At 52.3% G+C, this 20,388-nt stretch overlaps 1 protein-coding gene across 1 annotated transcript in view; it reads right to left on the reverse strand.

Moving 5' to 3' along the window:
• Positions 1–567: 567 nt before the first annotated feature.
• Positions 568–20,388, reverse strand: part of LOC144488392 (adenylate cyclase type 2-like) — a gene marked incomplete at both ends in the record, with an annotated part of 48,155 nt that continues 28,334 nt past the window's right edge. The window contains 3 exons of the mRNA XM_078206465.1: positions 568–722; positions 2,235–2,384; positions 8,403–8,564. Coding sequence (XP_078062591.1) covers positions 568–722; positions 2,235–2,384; positions 8,403–8,564 — 467 coding nt within the window. The remainder of the gene's footprint in view (positions 723–2,234; positions 2,385–8,402; positions 8,565–20,388) is intronic.

A 20,388-nucleotide genomic window follows, 5' to 3' on the forward strand; every position in this document is an offset into this window, starting at 1 on the left:
GGGTTGGGGGTGTGTGGGGGGAGGAGGGGGGGTGTGGGGGTTGGGGGGAGGTGGGTGTGGGGGGGTGGGGTGAGGCGTGGGGGGGGTGTCGGGGGAGGGTTGTGGGGGGAGGTGGGTGTGGGGGGGGGCGGTTGGGGGGGTGTGGGGGAGGAGGTGGGGTGGGGTGGGAAGTGGGTGTGGGGGGGGCGGTTGGGGGGGGTGTGGGGGGAGGAGGTGGGGTGGGGGGGTTGGGGGGAGGTGGGTGTGGGGGGGGGGCGGTTGGGGGGGGTGTGGGGGTTGGGGGGGAGGTGGGTGTGGGGGGGGTGGGAGGTGGGTGTGGGGGGGGCAGTTGGGGGGGGTTTGTGGGTTGGGGGGGAGGTGGGTGTGGGGGGGGTGGGGTGGGGCGTGGGGGGGGGCGGTTGGGGGGGGTGTGGGGGGAGGAGGGGGGGTTGGGGGGGGAGGTGGGGGGGAGGAGGGGGGGTTGGGGGGGGAGGTGGGGGGAGGAGGGGGGTGGGGGGGTTGGGGGGGAGGTGGGGCGTGTGGGTGTGTGTCGGGGGGGTGTCCCGGGGGGGGGGCAGTCTGACCTACCTCACGTCTCGGTGATGTTTGACGTACAGGTTGTGGAAGTTGTTGGTGTTCTCCAGTTGGGGTTGCCCGTCCCTGGGCCCCGACAACCTCTCGATCATCTCTGCCTTCATCTCCAGGGCGATGTAGAGGGGCAGCACCGAGAGCAGGAGGTGGTCCTGAGGGAGGGGGAAATGGGAGGGAGGAGGAGAGGGCAAGAGGGTTGGTTAACCACCGCACACCTCCATCCCCTCGTGCTCCATCGCCAGCTCCCCATCCTCACGCCATCGTTCGAAACCCCTCGCCCTCCCTCCCAGAATTCCCTCCATTGGTTTCCACGGCCCTTCCTTCGTCAACCGTTTTTGTCACTTCCTCAAAAAACTCCACCAAATTTGTAAGGCACGACCTCCCTCTTACAAAACCATGCTGTCTGTCACTAATGAGATTGTTCCGCTCTAAATGCGCATACATCCTGTCTCTAAGAATCCTCTCCAACAACTTCCCTCCCACGGACGTCAAGCTCACTGGCCTATAATTACCCGGGTTATCCCTGCTACCCTTCTTAAATAACGGTACCATCTTCACTATCCTCCAATCCTCAGGGACCTCACCTGTGTCCAATGAAGAGACAAAGATTTCCGTCAGAGGCCCAGCAATTCCATCTCTTGTCTCCCTGAGCAGTCTAGGATAGATGCCATCAGGCCCTGGGGATTTGTCAGTTTTAATGTTACCTAAAAAACCTAACACTTCCTCCCTTGTAATGGAGATTCTCTCTAACGGGTCAACACCTCCCTCTGAGACACTCCCAGTCAACAAGTCCCTCTCCTGTGTGAATACCGATGCAAAGTATTCATTTAGGATCTCCCCTATTCCCTTGGGTTCTAAGCATAATTCCCCTCCTTTGTCCCTGAGAGGTCCGACTTTTTCCCTGACAACTCTTTTGTTCCTAACATATGAATAAAAAATGCCTTAGGATTCTCCTTAATCTTGTCTGCCAAGAACATTTCGTGACCTCTTTTTGCCCTTCTAACTCCCCGTTTGAGTTCTTTCCTACTCTCTCTGTATTCCTCCAGAGCTCCATCTGTTTTCAGTTGCCTGCACCTAACGTACGCCTCTCTTTTCCTTTTTGATCAGATCCTCAATTTCCCTGGTTATCCACGGCTCTCGAATCCTACCTTTCCTATCCTTCCTTTTTACAGGCACATGCCTATCCTGCAGCCTTCTCAACTGTCCCTTAAAAGACTCCCACATGCCAGACGCGGACTTACCCCCGAACGGCCTCTCCCAATCAACGGCCACCAATTCCTGCCTAATCCGGCTATAGTTAGCCTTCCCCCAATTTGACACCCTAACCCCTTCGGACAACACTCGTCCTTGTCCATTACTATCCTAAAATTAACAGAGTTTAGGCCATTTGGCTTGATGGGCCAAATGGACTAATTCTGCTCCTATATCTCATGGTGTTATGATCTCCCCTCCCACCAACCCCTTCCCCCCACGTGCCCCCCCCCCACCCCCCCTCCACTCCCCCGCACCCCCCCTCCCCACCACCACTTCTGCCTACTGGCTTTGACCCTTTGACCCCGGAGGACGGCAAAGGGTGAAAGGTCAGTGACGACCTCGGCCTCCTAACCAGGCGTCAGGCCCAGCTGCCCCTCCCCCCCCCCACCTGCCCCCGCCGAGGGACAAACCTGCTGTTTCTTCTCCGACTCGAGTTTCATTTGGGATTTGATGCAGTTCAGGGTGTCCTTGAAGGTTTTCTGCAAGGCGCGGTCCATCAGGTGCTTGTGGTAGGCCCCAACCAGGTTTCCACAGACAAAAACCACTGCGTTGGCCAGTAGCTGAGGCCGGGGATCGAGAGAGAAAAAAAAAAGAGGAGAGGCTGAATCGAATAAAAGCAACATACCCCTGAACTAGGAGGTGTCACAATCAGGACTGAGGTGAGGGTGGTGACGGTCTGAGTGATGGAGCCCAATCCATCACTCAAACCAGCCTCCCATCCACTGACTCCGTCTACACTTCCCGCTGCCTCGGCAAAGCAGCCAGCAATAATTAAGGATACCACCCCTGTAGGGGATGTGTCGGGGAGGTGGATTGGCCATGCTAAATTGCCCCTTAGTGTCCAAAGATGTGCAGGCTAGATAGATTGGCCATGCTAAATTGTCCCTTAGTGTCCAAAGATGTGCAGGTTAGGTGGATTGGCCATGCTAAATTGTCCCTTAGTGTCCAAAGATGTGTAGGTTAGGTGGATTGGCCATGCTAAATTGTCCCTTAGTGTCCAAAGATGTGTAGGTTAGGTGGATTGGCCATGCTAAATTGTCCCTTAGTGTCCAAAGATGTGCAGGTTAGGTGGATTGGCCATGCTAAATTGTCCCTTAGTGTCCAAAGATGTGTAGGTTAGGTGGATTGGCCATGCTAAATTGTCCCTTAGTGTCCAAAGATGTGTAGGTTAGGTGGATTGGCCATGCTAAATTGCCCCTTAGTGTCCAAAGATGAGTAGATTAGGTGGATTGGCCATGCTAAATTGTCCCTTAGTGTCCAAAGATGTGTAGGTTAGGTGGATTGGCCATGCTAAATTGTCCCTTAGTGTCCAAAGATGTGTCGGTTAGGTGGATTGGCCATGCTAAATTGTCCCTTAGTGTCCAAAGATGTGCAGGTTAGGTGGATTGGCCATGCTAAATTGTCCCTTAGTGTCCAAAGATGTGCAGGTTAGGTGGATTGGCCATGCTAAATTGCCCCTTAGTGTCTAAAGATGTGCAGGTTAGGTGGATTGGCCATGCTAAATTGTCCCTTAGTGTCCAAGGATGTGCAGGTTAGGTGGATTGGCCATGCTAAATTGCCCCTTAGTGTCCAAAGATGTGCAGGTGAGGTGGATTAGTCATGCTAACTTGTCCCTGTCTGTGGGGAGTCTGCACGTTCTCCCCGTGTCTGCGTGGGTTTCCTCCGGGTGCTCCAGTTTCCTCCCACAGTCTGAAAGACGTGCTGGTTAGGTGCATTGGCCATGCTAAATTCTCCCTCAGTGTAACCCGAAAAGGCGCCGGAGTGTGGGGACTAGGGGATTTTCACAGTAACTTCATTACAGTGTTAATGTAAGCCGACTTACGATGAGGGCGTGGAGGGATGGATTTGTAAATTTGCGGATGATACTAAAGTCGGTGGAGTTGTAGACAGTGCGGAGGGAAGTGGCAGGTTACAGAGGGACATAGATAAGCTGCAGAGCTGGGCTGAGAGGTGGCAAATGGAGTTTAATGCGGAAAAGTGTGAGGTGATTCACTTTGGAAGGAGTAACAGGAATACAGAGTACTGGGCTAATGGTAAGATACTTGGTAGTGTGGATGAACAGAGGGATCTGGGTGTCCATGTGCATAGATCCCTGAAAGTTGGCATCCAGGTTGATAGGGTTGTTAAGAAGGCGTACGGTGTGTTAGCTTTTATTGGGAGAGGGATTGAGTTTCGGAGCCAGGAGGTCATGCTGCAACTGTACAAAACTCTGGTGCGGCTGCATTTGGAGTATTGCGTACAGTTCTGGTCGCCGCTTTATAGGAAAGATGTGGAAGTGTTGGAAAGGGTGCAGAGGAGATTTACCAGGATGGTGCCTGGTCTGGTGGGAAGGTCTTATGAGGAAAGGCTGAGGGACTTGAGGCTGTTTTCGTTAGAGAGAAGAAGGTTAAGAGGTGACTTAATAGAGGCATACAAGATGATCAGAGGATTGGATAGGGTGGACTGTGAGAGCCTTTTTCCTCGGATGGTGTTGGCTAGCACGAGGGGACATAGCTTTAAATTGAGGGGTGATAGATATAGGACAGATGTCAGAGGGAGGTTCTTTACTCAGAGAGTAGTAAGGGCGTGGAATGCCCTGTCTGCAGCAGTAGTGGACTCGCCAACATTAAGAGCATTTAAATGGTTATTGGATAAACATATGGATGATATTGGAATAGTGTAGATTAGAGGGGCTTTAGATTGGTTCCACTGGTCGGCGCAACATCGAGGGCCGAAGGGCCTGTACTGCGCTGTAATGTTCTATGTTCTATGACTTGTGACATTAGTAAATATACTTTAACTTCTTTAGTCAGAGAGCAAGTTTTGTTTTGCTTTATTATTGTCACATGTATTGGGCTGTACAAACAAAGCATACCATTCATAGAGTAGACATGATGTGGTGATGCCGGTGTTGGACTGGGGTGAGGTGGGGTTGGTTCATAGAGTACTCAGGGGAGAAGGAAAGGAGAGGGTGCAGAATGTAGTGTTACAGTCATCGCTAGGGTGTAGAGAAAGATCAACTTAGTGCGAGGTAGGTCCATTCAAAAGTCTGACGGCAGCAGGGAAGAAGCTGTTCTTGAGTCGGTTGGTGCGTGACCTCGATTTTTGTATCTTTTTCCCAACGGAAGAAGGTGGAAGAGAGAATGCCCAGGGTGCGTGGAGTCCTTGATTATGCCGGCTGCTTTTCCCCGAGGCAGCGGGAAGTGTAGACAGAGTCAATGGATGGGAGGCTGGTTTGCGTGATGGATTGGGCTACATTCACGATCCTTTGTAGTTTCTTGCGGTCTTGGGCAGAGCAGGAGCCCATACCTACCAGGAAGGATGCTTTCTATGGTGCATCTGTAAGGTGAGGTCATAGCGGACATGCCAAATTTCCTTCGTCTCCTGAGAAAGTAGAGGCGTTGGTGGAGCTTTCTTAACTATAGTGTCGGCATGGGGGGGGGACCAGGACAGGTTGTTGGTGATCTGGACACCTAGAAACTCGAAGATCTCGACCATTTCTATTTCATCCCCATTGATGTTCTCCACTGTGCTTCCTGAAGTCGATGACAATCTCCTTCGTTTTGTTGACACCGAGGAAGAGATTATCGTCATTGCACTCGTTCACCAGATTCCCCATCTCGTTCCTGTACTCCGTCTTGTCATTGTTGTGAGTTGCGAACCTGTGGAATTCTCGACCACAGAAAGTTGTCGGGGCCAGTTCATTCGATATGTCCATGAAGGGGAGGTGATGGCCGAGGGGTATTAACCCAGAAACTCAGCTAATGTTCTGGGGACAGGGGTTCGAATCCCACCCACGGCAGACGGTGGAATTTGAATTCAGTAATAAAAAGAAATATTTGGAATGAAGAATCTACCGATGGCGGTGAAACCATTGTCGGAAAAACCCATCTGGTTCACGAACGTCCTTTCGGGAAGGAAATCTGCCATCCTTACCCGGTCTGGCCTACTTGTGACTCCAGATTCTTAATTCCAGATAGTTTTTTTGTTGAATTAAAATTCCACCATCTGCCGTGGCGGGATTCGAACCCGGGTTCCCCCAGAACATTAGCGGAGTTTCTGGATTAATAGTACAGTCGTGGAGAGAGGGAAACAGAGTTAAGATTTTGAGTTACTGCCAGAGAAGGTGGTGGAAACAGGCACATTAGCAAGATTTAAGAGGCATCTGGATGGGGACATGAATAGGGAGGGAATGGAGGGATAGGGACCGGGTAAGGGCAGAAGGGTTTTATTTCAGTTTCGTTAGGGCATCATGATCGGCACAGGCTTGGAGGGCCGAAGGGCCTGTCCTTGGACTGTAATTTTCTTTGTTCTTCTTCAGGGTAAATGAGTCCCGGGACAAAAGCCCCGAGTTACGCATGGACCCGCTGAAATTTTAGATAAGACCTGTGGTTTGATAATAAGACCACTAGAAATAGGAACAAGACCAGGGCCCGCCAGGAAAGCTCACCAACGCCTCTACTTTCTCAGGAGGCGAAGGAAATTTGGCATGTCCACGACAACTCTCTCCCCATCGAAAGAATTCTTTCTGGTTGTATCACAGCTTGGTATGGATCCTGCTCTGCTCTCTCTCATTCATTCTCTCTGTCTCTGTCTGTCTCTCTCTCACGCACACTCTCTCACACGCTCACTCTCTCTCACGCTCACTCTCTCTCACGCTCACTCTCTCTCACGCTCAATCTCTCTCACGCTCACTCTCTCTCACGCTCACTCTCTCTCACGCTCACTCTCTCTCACGCTCACTCTCTCTCACGCTCACTCTCTCTCACGCTCACTCTCTCTCACGCACACTCTCTCACGCTCACTCTCTCTCACGCTCACTCTCTCTCATGCACACTCTCTCTCACGCACACTCTCTCTCACGCTCACTCTCTCTCATGCACACTCTCTCTCACGCTCACACTCTCTCACGCAAACTCTCTCTCACGCTCACTCTCTCTCACGCTCACTCTCTCTCACGCTCACTCTCTCTCACGCTCACTCTCTCACGCACACTCTCTCTCACGCACACTCTCTCTCATGCACACTCTCTCTCACGCTCACTCTCCCTCACGCACACTCTCTCTCACGCACACTCTCTCTCACGCACACTCTCTCACGCTCACTCTCTCTCACGCTCACTCTCTCTCACGTACACTCTCTCTCACGCACACTCTCTCTCACGCACACTCTCTCTCACGCACACTCACCCTCACGCTCTCTCTCTCACGCTCACTCTCACGCTCACTCTCTCTCACGCTCACTCTCCCTCACGCACACTCTCTCTCATGCACACTCTCTCTCATGCACACTCTCTCTCACGCTCACTCTCTCTCACGCTCACTCTCGCTCACGCTCACTCTCTCTCACGCTCACTCTCTCTCACGCTCACTCTCCCTCACGCTCACTCTCTCTCACGCTCACTCTCTCTCACGCACACTCTCTCTCATGCACACTCTCTCACGCTCACTCTCCCTCACGCACACTCTCTCTCACGCACACTCTCCCTCACGCACACTCTCTCACGCTCTCCCTCAAGCTCACTCTCTCTCACGTACACTCTCTCTCACGCACACTCTCTCTCACGCACACTCTCTCTCACGCACACTCTCTCTCACGCACACTCTCTCTCACGCTCACTCTCTCTCATGCACACTCTCTCTCACGCTCACACTCTCTCACGCAAACTCTCTCTCACGCTCACACTCTCTCACGCTCACTCTCTCTCACGCAAACTCTCTCACGCTCACTCTCTCTCATGCTCACTCTCTCTCACGCTCACTCTCTCTCACGCTCACTCTCCCTCACGCACACTCTCTCTCATGCACACTCTCTCTCATGCACACTCTCTCTCATGCTCACTCTCTCTCACGCTCACTCTCGCTCATGCTCACTCTCTCTCACGCTCACTCTCTCTCACGCTCACTCTCCTTCACGCTCACTCTCTCTCATGGTCACTCTCTTTCACGCACACTCTCTCTCATGCACACTCTCTCTCACGCTCACTCTCCCTCACGCACACTCTCTCTCACGCACACTCTCTCTCACGCACACTCTCTCACGCTCACTCTCTCTCACGTACACTCTCTCACGCACACTCTCTCTCACGCACACTCACCCTCACGCTCTCTCTCTCACGCTCACTCTCACGCTCACTCTCTCTCACGCACTCTCTCTCACGCACACTCTCTCTCACGCTCACTCTCTCTCACGCACACACTCTCTCACGCACACTCTCTCTCACGCTCACTCTCTCTCTCACTCACTCTCTCTCTTACTCACTCTCTCTCTCACTCACTCTCTCTCTCACACACTCTCTCTCACGCACACTCTCTCTCACGCACACTCTCTCACGCTGACTCTCTCTCACGCTCACTCTCTCTCACGCTCACTCTCTCTCACGCTCACTCTCTCTCACGCTCACTCTCTCTCACGCTCACTCTCTCTCTCACACGCACTCTCTCTCACACTCACTCTCTCTCACACTCACTCTCTCTCACACTCACTCTCTCTCACACTCACTCTCTCTCACACTCGCTCTCTCTCACGCTCACTCTCTCTCACACTCACTCTCTCTCACGCACACTCTCTCTCACGCACACTCTCTCTCACGCTCCTACCTGGTGAGGCAGTTGTAGCTGAGGACGCTCCGAGAGTGAGAGGAAGACGCTGAGAGACACAATGTGTGAGATGGAGGACAGGAGGCTGGCGATGATAGCATCCCTCATACAGAGCGGCAGCATCGTGTAGGAAATGAAGGTAATAAACAGGAAGAAGGAGACCTGGAAAAGCGGAGCGAGGGATATTAACACATGGCACAAGAACATAAGAAATAGGAGCAGGAGTAGGCCATCTAGCCCCTCGAGCCTGCCCCGCCATTCAATAAGATCATGGCTGATCTGAAGTGGATCAGTTCCACTTACCCGCCTGATCCCTATAACCCCTAATTCCCTTACTGATCAGGAATCCATCTATCCGTGATTTAAACATATTCAACGAGGTAGCCTCCACCACTTCAGTGGGCAGAGAATTCCAGAGATTCACCACCCTCTGAGAGAAGAAGTTCCTCCTCAACTCTGTCCTAAACTGACCCCCCTTTATTTTGAGGCTGTGCCCTCTAGTTCTAGCTTCCTTTCTAAGTGGAAAGAATCTCTCCATCTCTACCCTATCCAGCCCCTTCATTATCTTATAGGTCTCTATAAGATCCCCCCTCAGCCTTCTAAATTCAAATGAGTACAAACCCAATCTGCTCAGTCTCTCCTCATAATCAACACCCCTCATCTCTGGTATCAACCTGGTGAACCTTCTCTGCACTCCCTCCAAGGCCAATATATCCTTCCGCAAATAAGGGGACCAATACTGAACACAGTATTCCAGCTGCGGCCTCACCAATGCCCTGTACAGATGCAGCAAGACATCTCTGCTTTTATATTCAATCCCCCGTTCGATATAGGCCAACATCCCATTTGCCTTGGCACGGGGTTAGATACAGAGTAAAGCTCCCTCTACACTGTCCCCAATCAAACACTCCCAGGACAGGTACAGCACGGGGTTAGATACAGAGTAAAGCTCCCTCTACACTGTCCCCATCAAACACTCCCAGGACAGGTACAGCACGGGGTTAGATACAGAGTAAAGCTCCCTCTACACTGTCCCCCATCAAACACTCCCAGGACAGGTACAGCACGGGGTTAGATACAGAGTAAAGCTCCCTCTACACTGTCCCCATCAAACACTCCCAGGACAGGTACAGCACGGGGTTAGATACAGAGTAAAGCTCCCTCGACACTGTCCCCATCAAACACTCCCAGGACAGGTACAGCACGGGGTTAGATACAGAGTAAAGCTCCCTCTACACTGTCCGCATCAAACACTCCCAGGACAGGTACAGCACGGGGTTAGATACAGAGTAAAGCTCCCTCTACACTGTTCCCCATCAAACCCTCCCAAAACAGATACAGCATGGGGTTAGATACAGAGCAAAGCTCCCTCTGCACTGTCCCCATCAAACACTCCCAAAACAGGTACAGCATGGGGTTAGATACAGAGCAAAGCTCCCTCTGCACTGTCCCCATCAAACACTCCCAGGACAGGTACAGCACGGGGTTAGATACAGAGTAAAGCTCCCTCTACACTGCCCCCATCAAACACTCCCAGGACAGGTACAGCACGGGGTTAGATACAGAGTAAAGTTCCCTCTACACTGTCCCCATCAAACACTCCCAGGTCAGGTACAGCACGGGGTTAGATCCTGAGTAAAGCTCCCTCGAAACTGTCCCCCATCAAACACTCCCAGGACAGGTACAGCACGGGGTTAGATACAGAGTAAAACTCCCTCTACACTGTCCCCCATCAAACACTCCCAGGACAGGTACAGCACGGGTTTAGATGCAGAGGAAAGCTCCCTCTACACTGTCTCCATCAAACAGTCCCAGGGCAGGTACAGCACGGGGTTATATACAGAGTAAAGCTCCCTCTACACTGTCCCCCATCAAACACTCCCAGGAGAGGTACAGCACGGGGTTTGATCCAGAGTAAAGCTCCCTCTACACTGTCCCCCATTAAACACTCCCAGGACAGGTACAGCACGGGGTTAGATACAGAGTAAAGCTCCCTCTACACTGTCCCCCATCAAACACTCCGAGGACAGGTACAGCACGGGGTTAGATACAGAGTAAAGCTCCCTCTACACTGTCCCCATCAAACACTCCCAGGACAGGTACAGCACGGGGTTAGATACGAGTAAAGCTCCCTCTACACTGTCCCCCATCAAACACTCCCAGGACAGGTACAGCACGGGGTTAGATACAGAGTAAAGCTCCCTCTACACTGTCCCCATCAAACACTCCCAGGACAGGTACAGCACGGGGTTAGATACAGAGTAAAGCTCCCTCTACACTGTCCCCCATCAAACACTCCCAGGACAGGGAAAGCACGGGGTTAGATACAGAGTAAAGCTCCCTCTACACGGTCCCCCATCAAACACTCCCCGGACAGGTACAGCACGGGGTTAGATACAGAGTAAAGCTCCCTCTACACTGTCCCCATCAAACACTCCCAGGACAGGTACAGCACGGGGTTAGACACTGAGTAAAGCTCCCTCGACACTGTCCCCATCAAACACTCCCAGGACAGGTACAGCACGGGGTTAGAGACAGAAAAAAGCTCCCTCTACACTGTCCCCCATCAAACACTCCCAGGACAGGTACAGCACGGGGTTAGATACAGAGTAAAGCTCCCTCTACACTGTCCCGATCAAACACTCCCAGGACAGGTACAGCACGGGGTTAGATACAGAGTAAAGCTCACTCTACACTGTCCCCATCAAACACTCCCAGGACAGGTACAGCATGGGGTTAGATACAGAGTAAAGCTCCCTCTGCTTGTCCCCATCAAAGACTCCCAGGACAGGTACAACACGGGGTTAGATACAGAGTAAAGCTCCCTCTACACTGTCCCCCATCAAACACTCCCAGGACAGGTACAGCACGGGGTTAGATACAGAGTAAAGCTCCCTCTACACTGTCCCCCCATCAAACACTCCCAGGACAGGAACAGCACGGGGTTAGGTACAGAGTAAAGCTCCCTCTACACTGTCCCCATCAAACACTCCCAGGACAGGTACAGCACGGGGTTAGATACAGAGTAAAGCTCCTTCTACACTGTCCCCCATCAAACACTCCCCGGACAGAGACAGCACAGGGTTAGACACTGAGTAAAGCTCCCTCTACACTGTCCCCCATCAAACACTCCCAGGACAGGTACAGCCCGGGGTTAGATACAGAGTAAAGCTCCCTCTACACTGTCCCCCATCAAACACTCCCAGCACAGGTACAGCACAGGGTTTGATACAGAGTAAAGCTCCCTCTACTCTGTCCCCATCAAGCACTCCCAGGACAGGTACAGCACGGGGTTAGATACAGAGTAAAGCTCCTTCTACACTGTCCCCCATCAAACACTCCCCGGACAGAGACAGCACAGGGTTAGACACTGAGTAAAGCTCCCTCTACACTGTCCCCCATCAAACACTCCCAGGACAGGTACAGCCCGGGGTTAGATACAGAGTAAAGGTCCCTCTACACTGTCCCCATCAAACACTCCCAGGACAGGTACAGCACGGGGTTAGATACAGAGTAAAGCTCCCTCTACACTGTCCCCATCAAACACTCCCAGGACAGGTACAGCACGGGGTTAGATACAGAGTAAAGCTCCCTCTACACTGTCCCCATCAAACACTCCCAGGACAGGTACAGCACGGGGTTAGATACAGAGTAAAGCTCCCTCTACAATGTCCCCCATCAAACACTCCCAGGACAGATACAACACGGCGTTAGATACAGAGTAAAGCTCCTCTACACTGTCCCCCATCAAACACTCCCAGGACAGGTACAGCACGGGGTTAGATACAGAGTAAAGCTCCCTCTACACTGTCCCCCATCAAACACTCCCACGAAAGGTACAGCACGGTGTTAGATACAGAGTAAAGCTCCCTCGACACTGTCCCCATCAAACACTCCCAGGACAGGTACAGCACGGGTTTAGATACAGAGTAAAGCTCCCTCGACACTGTCCCCCATCAAACACTCCCAGGACAGGTACAGCACGGGGTTAGATACAGAGTAAAGCTCCCTCTACACTGTCCCCCATCAAACACTCCCAGGAGAGGAACAGCACGGGGTTTGATACAGAGTAAAGCTCCCTCTACACTGTCCCCCATTAAACACTCCCAGGACAGGTACAGCACGGGGTTAGATACAGAGTAAAACTCCCTCTACACTGTCCCCCATTAAACACTCCCAGGACAGGTACAGCACGGGGCTGGATGCAGAGTAAAGCTCCCTCTACACTGTCTCCATCAAACAGTCCCAGGGCAGGTACAGCACGGGGTTAGATACAGAGTAAAGCTCCCTCTACACTGTCCCCCATCAAACACTCCCAGCACAGGTACAGCACAGGGTTTGATACAGAGTAAAGCTCCCTCTACTCTGTCCCCATCAAGCACTCCCAGGACAGGTACAGCACGGGGTTAGATACAGAGTAAAGCTCCCTCTACACTGTCCCCATCAAACACTCCCAGGACAGGTACAGCACGGGGTTAGATACAGAGTAAAGCTCCCTCTACACTGTCCCCCATCAAACACTCCCAGGACAGGTACAGCACGGGGTTAGATACAGAGCAAAGCTCCCTCTGCACTGTCCCCATCAAACACTCCCAGGACAGATACAGCACGGGGTTAGATACAGAGTAAAGCTCCCTCTACACTGTCCCCATCAAACACTCCCAGGACAGGTACAGCTCGGGGTTAGATACAGAGTAAAGCTCCCTCTACACTGTCCCCATCAAACACTCCCAGGACAGGTACAGCACGGGGTTAGATACAGAGTCAAGCTCCCTCTGCACTGTCCCCATCAAACACTCCCAGGACAGGTACAGCACGGGGTTAGATACAGAGTAAAGCTCCCTCTACACTGTCCCCCATCAAACACTCCCTGGACAGGGACAGCACGGGTTTAGATCCAGAATAAAGCTCCCTCTGCACTGTCCCCATCAAACACTCCCAGGACAGGTACAGCACGGGGTTAGATACAGAGTAAAGCTCCCTCTACACTGTCTCCATCAAACACTCCCAGGACAGGTACAGCACGGGGTTAGATACAGAGTAAAGCTCCCTCTACACTGTCTCCATCAAACACTCCCAGGACAGGTACAGCATGGGGTTAGATACAGAGTAAAGCTCTCTCTACACTGTCCCCCATCAAACACTCCCAGGACAGGTACAGCACGGGGTTAGATACAGAGTAAAGCTCCCTCTACAATGTCCCCCATCAAACACTCCCAGGACAGATACAGCACGGCGTTAGATACACAGTAAAGCACCCTCTACACTGTCCCCCATCAAACACTCCCCGGACAGAGACAACACGGGGTTAGACACTGAGTAAAGCTCCCTCTACACTGTCCCCATCAAACACTCCCAGGACAGGTACGGCACGTGGTTAGATACAGAGTAAAGCTCCCTCTACACTGTCCCCCATCAAACACTCCCAGGAGAGGAACAGCACGGGGTTTGATACAGAGTAAAGCTCCCTCTACACTGTCCCCCATTAAACACTCCCAGGACAGGTACAGCACGGGGTTAGATACAGAGTAAAACTCCCTCTACACTGTCCCCCATTAAACACTCCCAGGACAGGTACAGCACGGGGCTGGATGCAGATTAAAGCTCCCTCTACACTGTCTCCATCAAACAGTCCCAGGGCAGGTACAGCACGGGGTTAGATACAGAGTAAAGCTCCCTCTACACTGTCCCCCATCAAACACTCCCAGCACAGGTACAGCACAGGGTTTGATACAGAGTAAAGCTCCCTCTACTCTGTCCCCATCAAGCACTCCCAGGACAGGTACAGCACGGGGTTAGATACAGAGTAAAGCTTCCTCTACACTGTCCCCATCAAACACTCCCAGGACAGGTACAGCACGGGGTTAGATACAGAGTAAAGCTCCCTCTACACTGTCCCCCATCAAACACTCCCAGGACAGGTACAGCACGGGGTTAGATACAGAGCAAAGCTCCCTCTGCACTGTCCCCATCAAACACTCCCAGGACAGATACAGCACGGGGTTAGATACAGAGTAAAGCTCCCTCTACACTGTCCCCATCAAACACTCCCAGGACAGGTACAGCTCGGGGTTAGATACAGAGTAAAGCTCCCTCTACACTGTCCCCATCAAACACTCCCAGGACAGGTACAGCACGGGGTTAGATACAGAGTCAAGCTCCCTCTGCACTGTCCCCATCAAACACTCCCAGGACAGGTACAGCACGGGGTTAGATACAGAGTAAAGCTCCCTCTACACTGTCCCCCATCAAACACTCCCTGGACAGGGACAGCACGGGTTTAGATCCAGAATAAAGCTCCCTCTGCACTGTCCCCATCAAACACTCCCAGGACAGGTACAGCACGGGGTTAGATACAGAGTAAAGCTCTCTCTACACTGTCCCCCATCAAACACTCCCAGGACAGGTACAGCACGGGGTTAGATACAGAGTAAAGCTCCCTCTACACTGTCCCCATCAAACACTCCCAGGACAGGTACAGCACGGGGTTAGATACAGAGTAAAGCTCCCTCTACAATGTCCCCCATCAAACACTCCCAGGACAGATACAGCATGGCGTTAGATACAGAGTAAAGCACCCTCTACACAGTCCCCCATCAAACACTCCCAGGACAGGTACAGCACGGGGTTAGATACAGAGTAAAGCTCCCTCTGCACTGTCCCCATCAAACACTCCCAGGACAGGTACAGCACGGGGTTAGATACAGAGTAAAGCTCCCTTTACACTGTCCCCCATCAAACACTCCCAGGACAGGTACAGCACGGGGTTAGGTACAGAGTAAAGCTCCCTCTACACTGTCCCCATCAAACACTCCCAGGACAGGTACAGCACGGGGTTAGATACAGAGTAAAGCTCCCTCTACACTGTCCCCATCAAACACTCCCAGGACAGGTACAGCACGGTGTTAGATACAGAGTAAAGCTCCCTCGACACTGTCCCCATCAAACACTCCCAGGACAGGTACAGCACGGGGTTAGATACAGAGTAAAGCTCCCTCTACACTGTCCCCCATCAAACACTCCCACGACAGGTACAGCACGGTGTTAGATACAGAGTAAAGCTCCCTCGACACTGTCCCCATCAAACACTCCCAGGACAGGTACAGCACGGGGTTAGATACAGAGTAAAGCTCCCTCGACACTGTCCCCCATCAAACACTCCCAGGACAGGTACAGCACGGGGTTAGATACAGAGTAAAGCTCCCTCTACACTGTTTCCCATCAAACACTCCCACGACAGGTACAGCATGGGTTTAGATGCAGAGTAAAGCTCCCTCTACACTGTCTCCATCAAACAGTCCCAGGGCAGGTACAGCACGGGGTTAGATACAGAGTAAAGCTCCCTCTACACTGTCCCCCATCAAACACTCGCAGGAGAGGTACAGCACGGGGTTTGATACAGAGTAAAGCTCCCTCTACTCTGTCCCCATCAAGCACTCCCAGGACAGGTACAGCACGGGGTTAGATACAGAGTAAAACTCCCTCTACACTGTCCCCCATCAAACACTCCCAGGACAGGTACAGCATGGGGTTAGATACAGAGTAAAGCTCCCTCTACACTGTCCCCATCAAACACTCCCAGGACAGGTACAGCACGGGGTTAGATACAGAGTAAAGCTCCCTCTACACTGTCCCCATCAAACACTCCCAGGACAGGTACAGCACGGGGTTAGATACAGAGTAAAGCTCCCTTTACACTGTCCCCCATCAAACACTCCCAGGACAGGTACAGCACGGGGTTAGATACAGAGTAAAGCTCCCTCTGCACTGTCCCCATCAAACACTCCCAGGACAGATACAGCACGGGGTTTCATACAGAGTAAAGCTCCCTCTCCACTGTCCCCATCAAACACTCCCAGGACAGGTACAGCTCGGGGTTAGATACAGAGTAAAGCTCCCTCTACAGTGTCCCCATCAAACACTCCCAGGACAGGTACAGCACGGGGTTAGATACAGAGTCAAGCTCCCTCTGCACTGTCCCCATCAAACACTCCCAGGACAGGTACAGCACGGGGTTAGATACAGAGTAAAGCTCCCTCTACACTGTCCCCCATCAAACACTCCCTGGACAGGGACAGCACGGGTTTAGATCCAGAATAAAGCTCCCTCTGCACTGTCCCCATCAAACACTCCCAGGACAGGTACAGCACGGGGTTAGATACAGAGTAAAGCTCCCTCTACAATGTCCCCCATCAAACACTCCCAGGACAGATACAGCATGGCGTTAGATACAGAGTAAAGCACCCTCTACACTGTCCCCCATCAAACACTCCCCGGACAGAGACAACACGGGGTTAGACACTGAGTAAAGCTCCCTCTACACTGTCCCCATCAAACACTCCCAGGACAGGTACGGCACGTGGTTAGATACAGAGTAAAGCTCCCTCTACACTGTCGCCATCAAACACTCCCAGGACAGGTACAGCACGGCGTTAGATACAGAGTAAAGCTCCCTCTACACTGTCCCCATCAAACACTCCCAGGACAGGTACAGCACGGGGTTAGATACAGAGTCAAGCTCCCTCTACAATGTCCCCCATCAAACACTCCCAGGACAGATACAGCATGGCGTTAGATACAGAGTAAAGCACCCTCTACACAGTCCCCCATCAAACACTCCCAGGACAGGTACAGCACGGGGTTAGATACAGAGTAAAGCTCCCTCTGCACTGTCCCCATCAAACACTCCCAGGACAGGTACAGCACGGGGTTAGATACAGAGTAAAGCTCCCTCTACACTGTCCCCCATCAAACACTCCCAGGACAGGTACAGCACGGGGTTAGATACAGAGTCAAGCTCCCTCTGCACTGTCCCCATCAAACACTCCCAGGACAGGTACAGCACGGGGTGAGATACAGAGTAAAGCTCCCTCTACACTGTCCCCCATCAAACACTCCCTGGACAGGGACAGCACGGGTTTAGATCCAGAATAAAGCTCCCTCTGCACTGTCCCCATCAAACACTCCCAGGACAGGTACAGCACGGGGTTAGATACAGAGTAAAGCTCCCTCTACAATGTCCCCCATCAAACACTCCCAGGACAGATACAGCATGGCGTTAGATACAGAGTAAAGCACCCTCTACACTGTCCCCCATCAAACACTCCCCGGACAGAGACAACACGGGGTTAGACACTGAGTAAAGCTCCCTCTACACTGTCCCCATCAAACACTCCCAGGACAGGTACAGCACGGGGTTAGATACAGAGTAAAGCTCCCTCTACACTGTCCCCATCAAACACTCCCAGGACAGGTACGGCACGTGGTTAGATACAGAGTAAAGCTCCCTCTACACTGTCGCCATCAAACACTCCCAGGACAGGTACAGCACGGGGTTAGATACAGAGTAAAGCTCCCTCTACACTGTCCCCATCAAACACTCCCAGGACAGGTACAGCACGGGGTTAGATACAGAGTAAAGCTCCCTCTACAATGTCCCCCATCAAACACTCCCAGGACAGATACAGCATGGCGTTAGATACAGAGTAAAGCACCCTCTACACAGTCCCCCATCAAACACTCCCAGGACAGGTACAGCACGGGGTTAGATACAGAGTAAAGCTCCCTCTGCACTGTCCCCATCAAACACTCCCAGGACAGGTACAGCACGGGGTTAGATACAGAGTAAAGCTCCCTCTACACTGTCCCCCATCAAACACTCCCAGGACAGGTACAGCACGGGGTTAGGTACAGAGTAAAGCTCCCTCTACACTGTCCCCATCAAACACTCCCAGGACAGGTACAGCACGGGGTTAGATACAGAGTAAAGCTCCCTCTACACTGTCCCCCATCAAACACTCCCAGGACAGGTACAGCACGGGGTTAGATACAGAGTAAAGCTCCCTCTACACTGTCCCCATCAAACACTCCCAGGACAGGTACAGCACGGGGTTAGATACAGAGTAAAGCTCCCTCTACACTGTCCCCATCAAACACTCCCACGACAGGTACAGCACGGTGTTAGATACAGAGTAAAGCTCCCTCGACACTGTCCCCATCAAACACTCCCAGGACAGGTACAGCACGGGGTTAGATACAGAGTAAAGCTCCCTCTACACTGTCCCCCATCAAACACTCCCACGACAGGTACAGCACGGTGCTAGATACAGAGTAAAGCTCCCTCGACACTGTCCCCATCAAACACTCCCAGGACAGGTACAGCACGGGGTTAGATACAGAGTAAAGCTCCCTCGACACTGTCCCCCATCAAACACTCCCAGGACAGGTACAGCACGGGGTTAAATACAGAGTAAAGCTCCCTCTACACTGTTTCCCATCAAACACTCCCACGACAGGTACAGCATGGGTTTAGATGCAGAGTAAAGCTCCCTCTACTCTGTCCCCATCAAGCACTCCCAGGACAGGTACAGCACGGGGTTAGATACAGAGTAAAACTCCCTCTACACTGTCCCCCATCAAACACTCCCAGGACAGGTACAGCATGGGGTTAGATACAGAGTAAAGCTCCCTCTACACTGTCCCCATCAAACACTCCCAGGACAGGTACAGCACGGGGTTAGATACAGAGTAAAGCTCCCTCTACACTGTCCCCATCAAACACTCCCAGGACAGGTACAGCACGGGGTTAGATACAGAGTAAAGCTCCCTCTACACTGTCCCCCATCAAACACTCCCAGGACAGGTACAGCACGGGGTTAGATACAGAGTAAAGCTCCCTCTGCACTGTCCCCATCAAACACTCCCAGGACAGATACAGCACGGGGTTTCATACAGAGTAAAGCTCCCTCTACACTGTCCCCATCAAACACTCCCAGGACAGGTACAGCTCGGGGTTAGATACAGAGTAAAGCTCCCTCTACACTGTCCCCATCAAACACTCCCAGGACAGGTACAGCACGGGGTTAGATACAGAGTCAAGCTCCCTCTGCACTGTCCCCATCAAACACTCCCAGGACAGGTACAGAACGGGGTTAGATACAGAGTCAAGCTCCCTCTGCACTGTCCCCATCAAACACTCCCAGGACAGGTACAGCACGGGGTTAGATACAGAGTAAAGCTCTCTCTACACTGTCCCCCATCAAACACTCCCTGGACAGGGACAGCACGGGTTTAGATCCAGAATAAAGCTCCCTCTGCACTGTCCCCATCAAACACTCCCAGGACTGGTACAGCACGGGGTTAGATACAGAGTAAAGCTCCCTCTACAATGTCCCCCATCAAACACTCCCAGGACAGATACAGCATGGCGTTAGATACAGAGTAAAGCACCCTCTACACTTTCCCCCATCAAACACTCCCCGGACAGAGACAACACGGGGTTAGACACTGAGTAAAGCTCCCTCTACACTGCCCCCATCAAACACTCCCAGGACAGGTACGGCACGTGGTTAGATACAGAGTAAAGCTCCCTCTACACTGTCGCCATCAAACACTCCCAGGACAGGTACAGCACGGCGTTAGATACAGAGTAAAGCTCCCTCTACACTGTCCCCATCAAACACTCCCAGGACAGGTACAGCACGGGGTTAGATACAGAGTCAAGCTCCCTCTACAATGTCCCCCATCAAACACTCCCAGGACAGATACAGCATGGCGTTAGATACAGAGTAAAGCACCCTCTACACAGTCCCCCATCAAACACTCCCAGGACAGGTACAGCACGGGGTTAGATACAGAGTAAGGCTCCCTCTGCACTGTCCCCATCAAACACTCCCAGGACAGGTACAGCACGGGGCTGGATGCAGATTAAAGCTCCCTCTACACTGTCTCCATCAAACAGTCCCAGGGCAGGTACAGCACGGGGTTAGATACAGAGTAAAGCTCCCTCTACACTGTCCCCCATCAAACACTCCCAGCACAGGTACAGCACAGGGTTTGATACAGAGTAAAGCTCCCTCTACTCTGTCCCCATCAAGCACTCCCAGGACAGGTACAGCACGGGGTTAGATACAGAGTAAAGCTTCCTCTACACTGTCCCCATCAAACACTCCCAGGACAGGTACAGCACGGGGTTAGATACAGAGTA

The sequence above is a fragment of the Mustelus asterias genome, unplaced genomic scaffold, assembly GCF_964213995.1.
Source record: "Mustelus asterias unplaced genomic scaffold, sMusAst1.hap1.1 HAP1_SCAFFOLD_1516, whole genome shotgun sequence".
NCBI classification, from domain to species: Eukaryota; Metazoa; Chordata; class Chondrichthyes; order Carcharhiniformes; family Triakidae; genus Mustelus; species Mustelus asterias.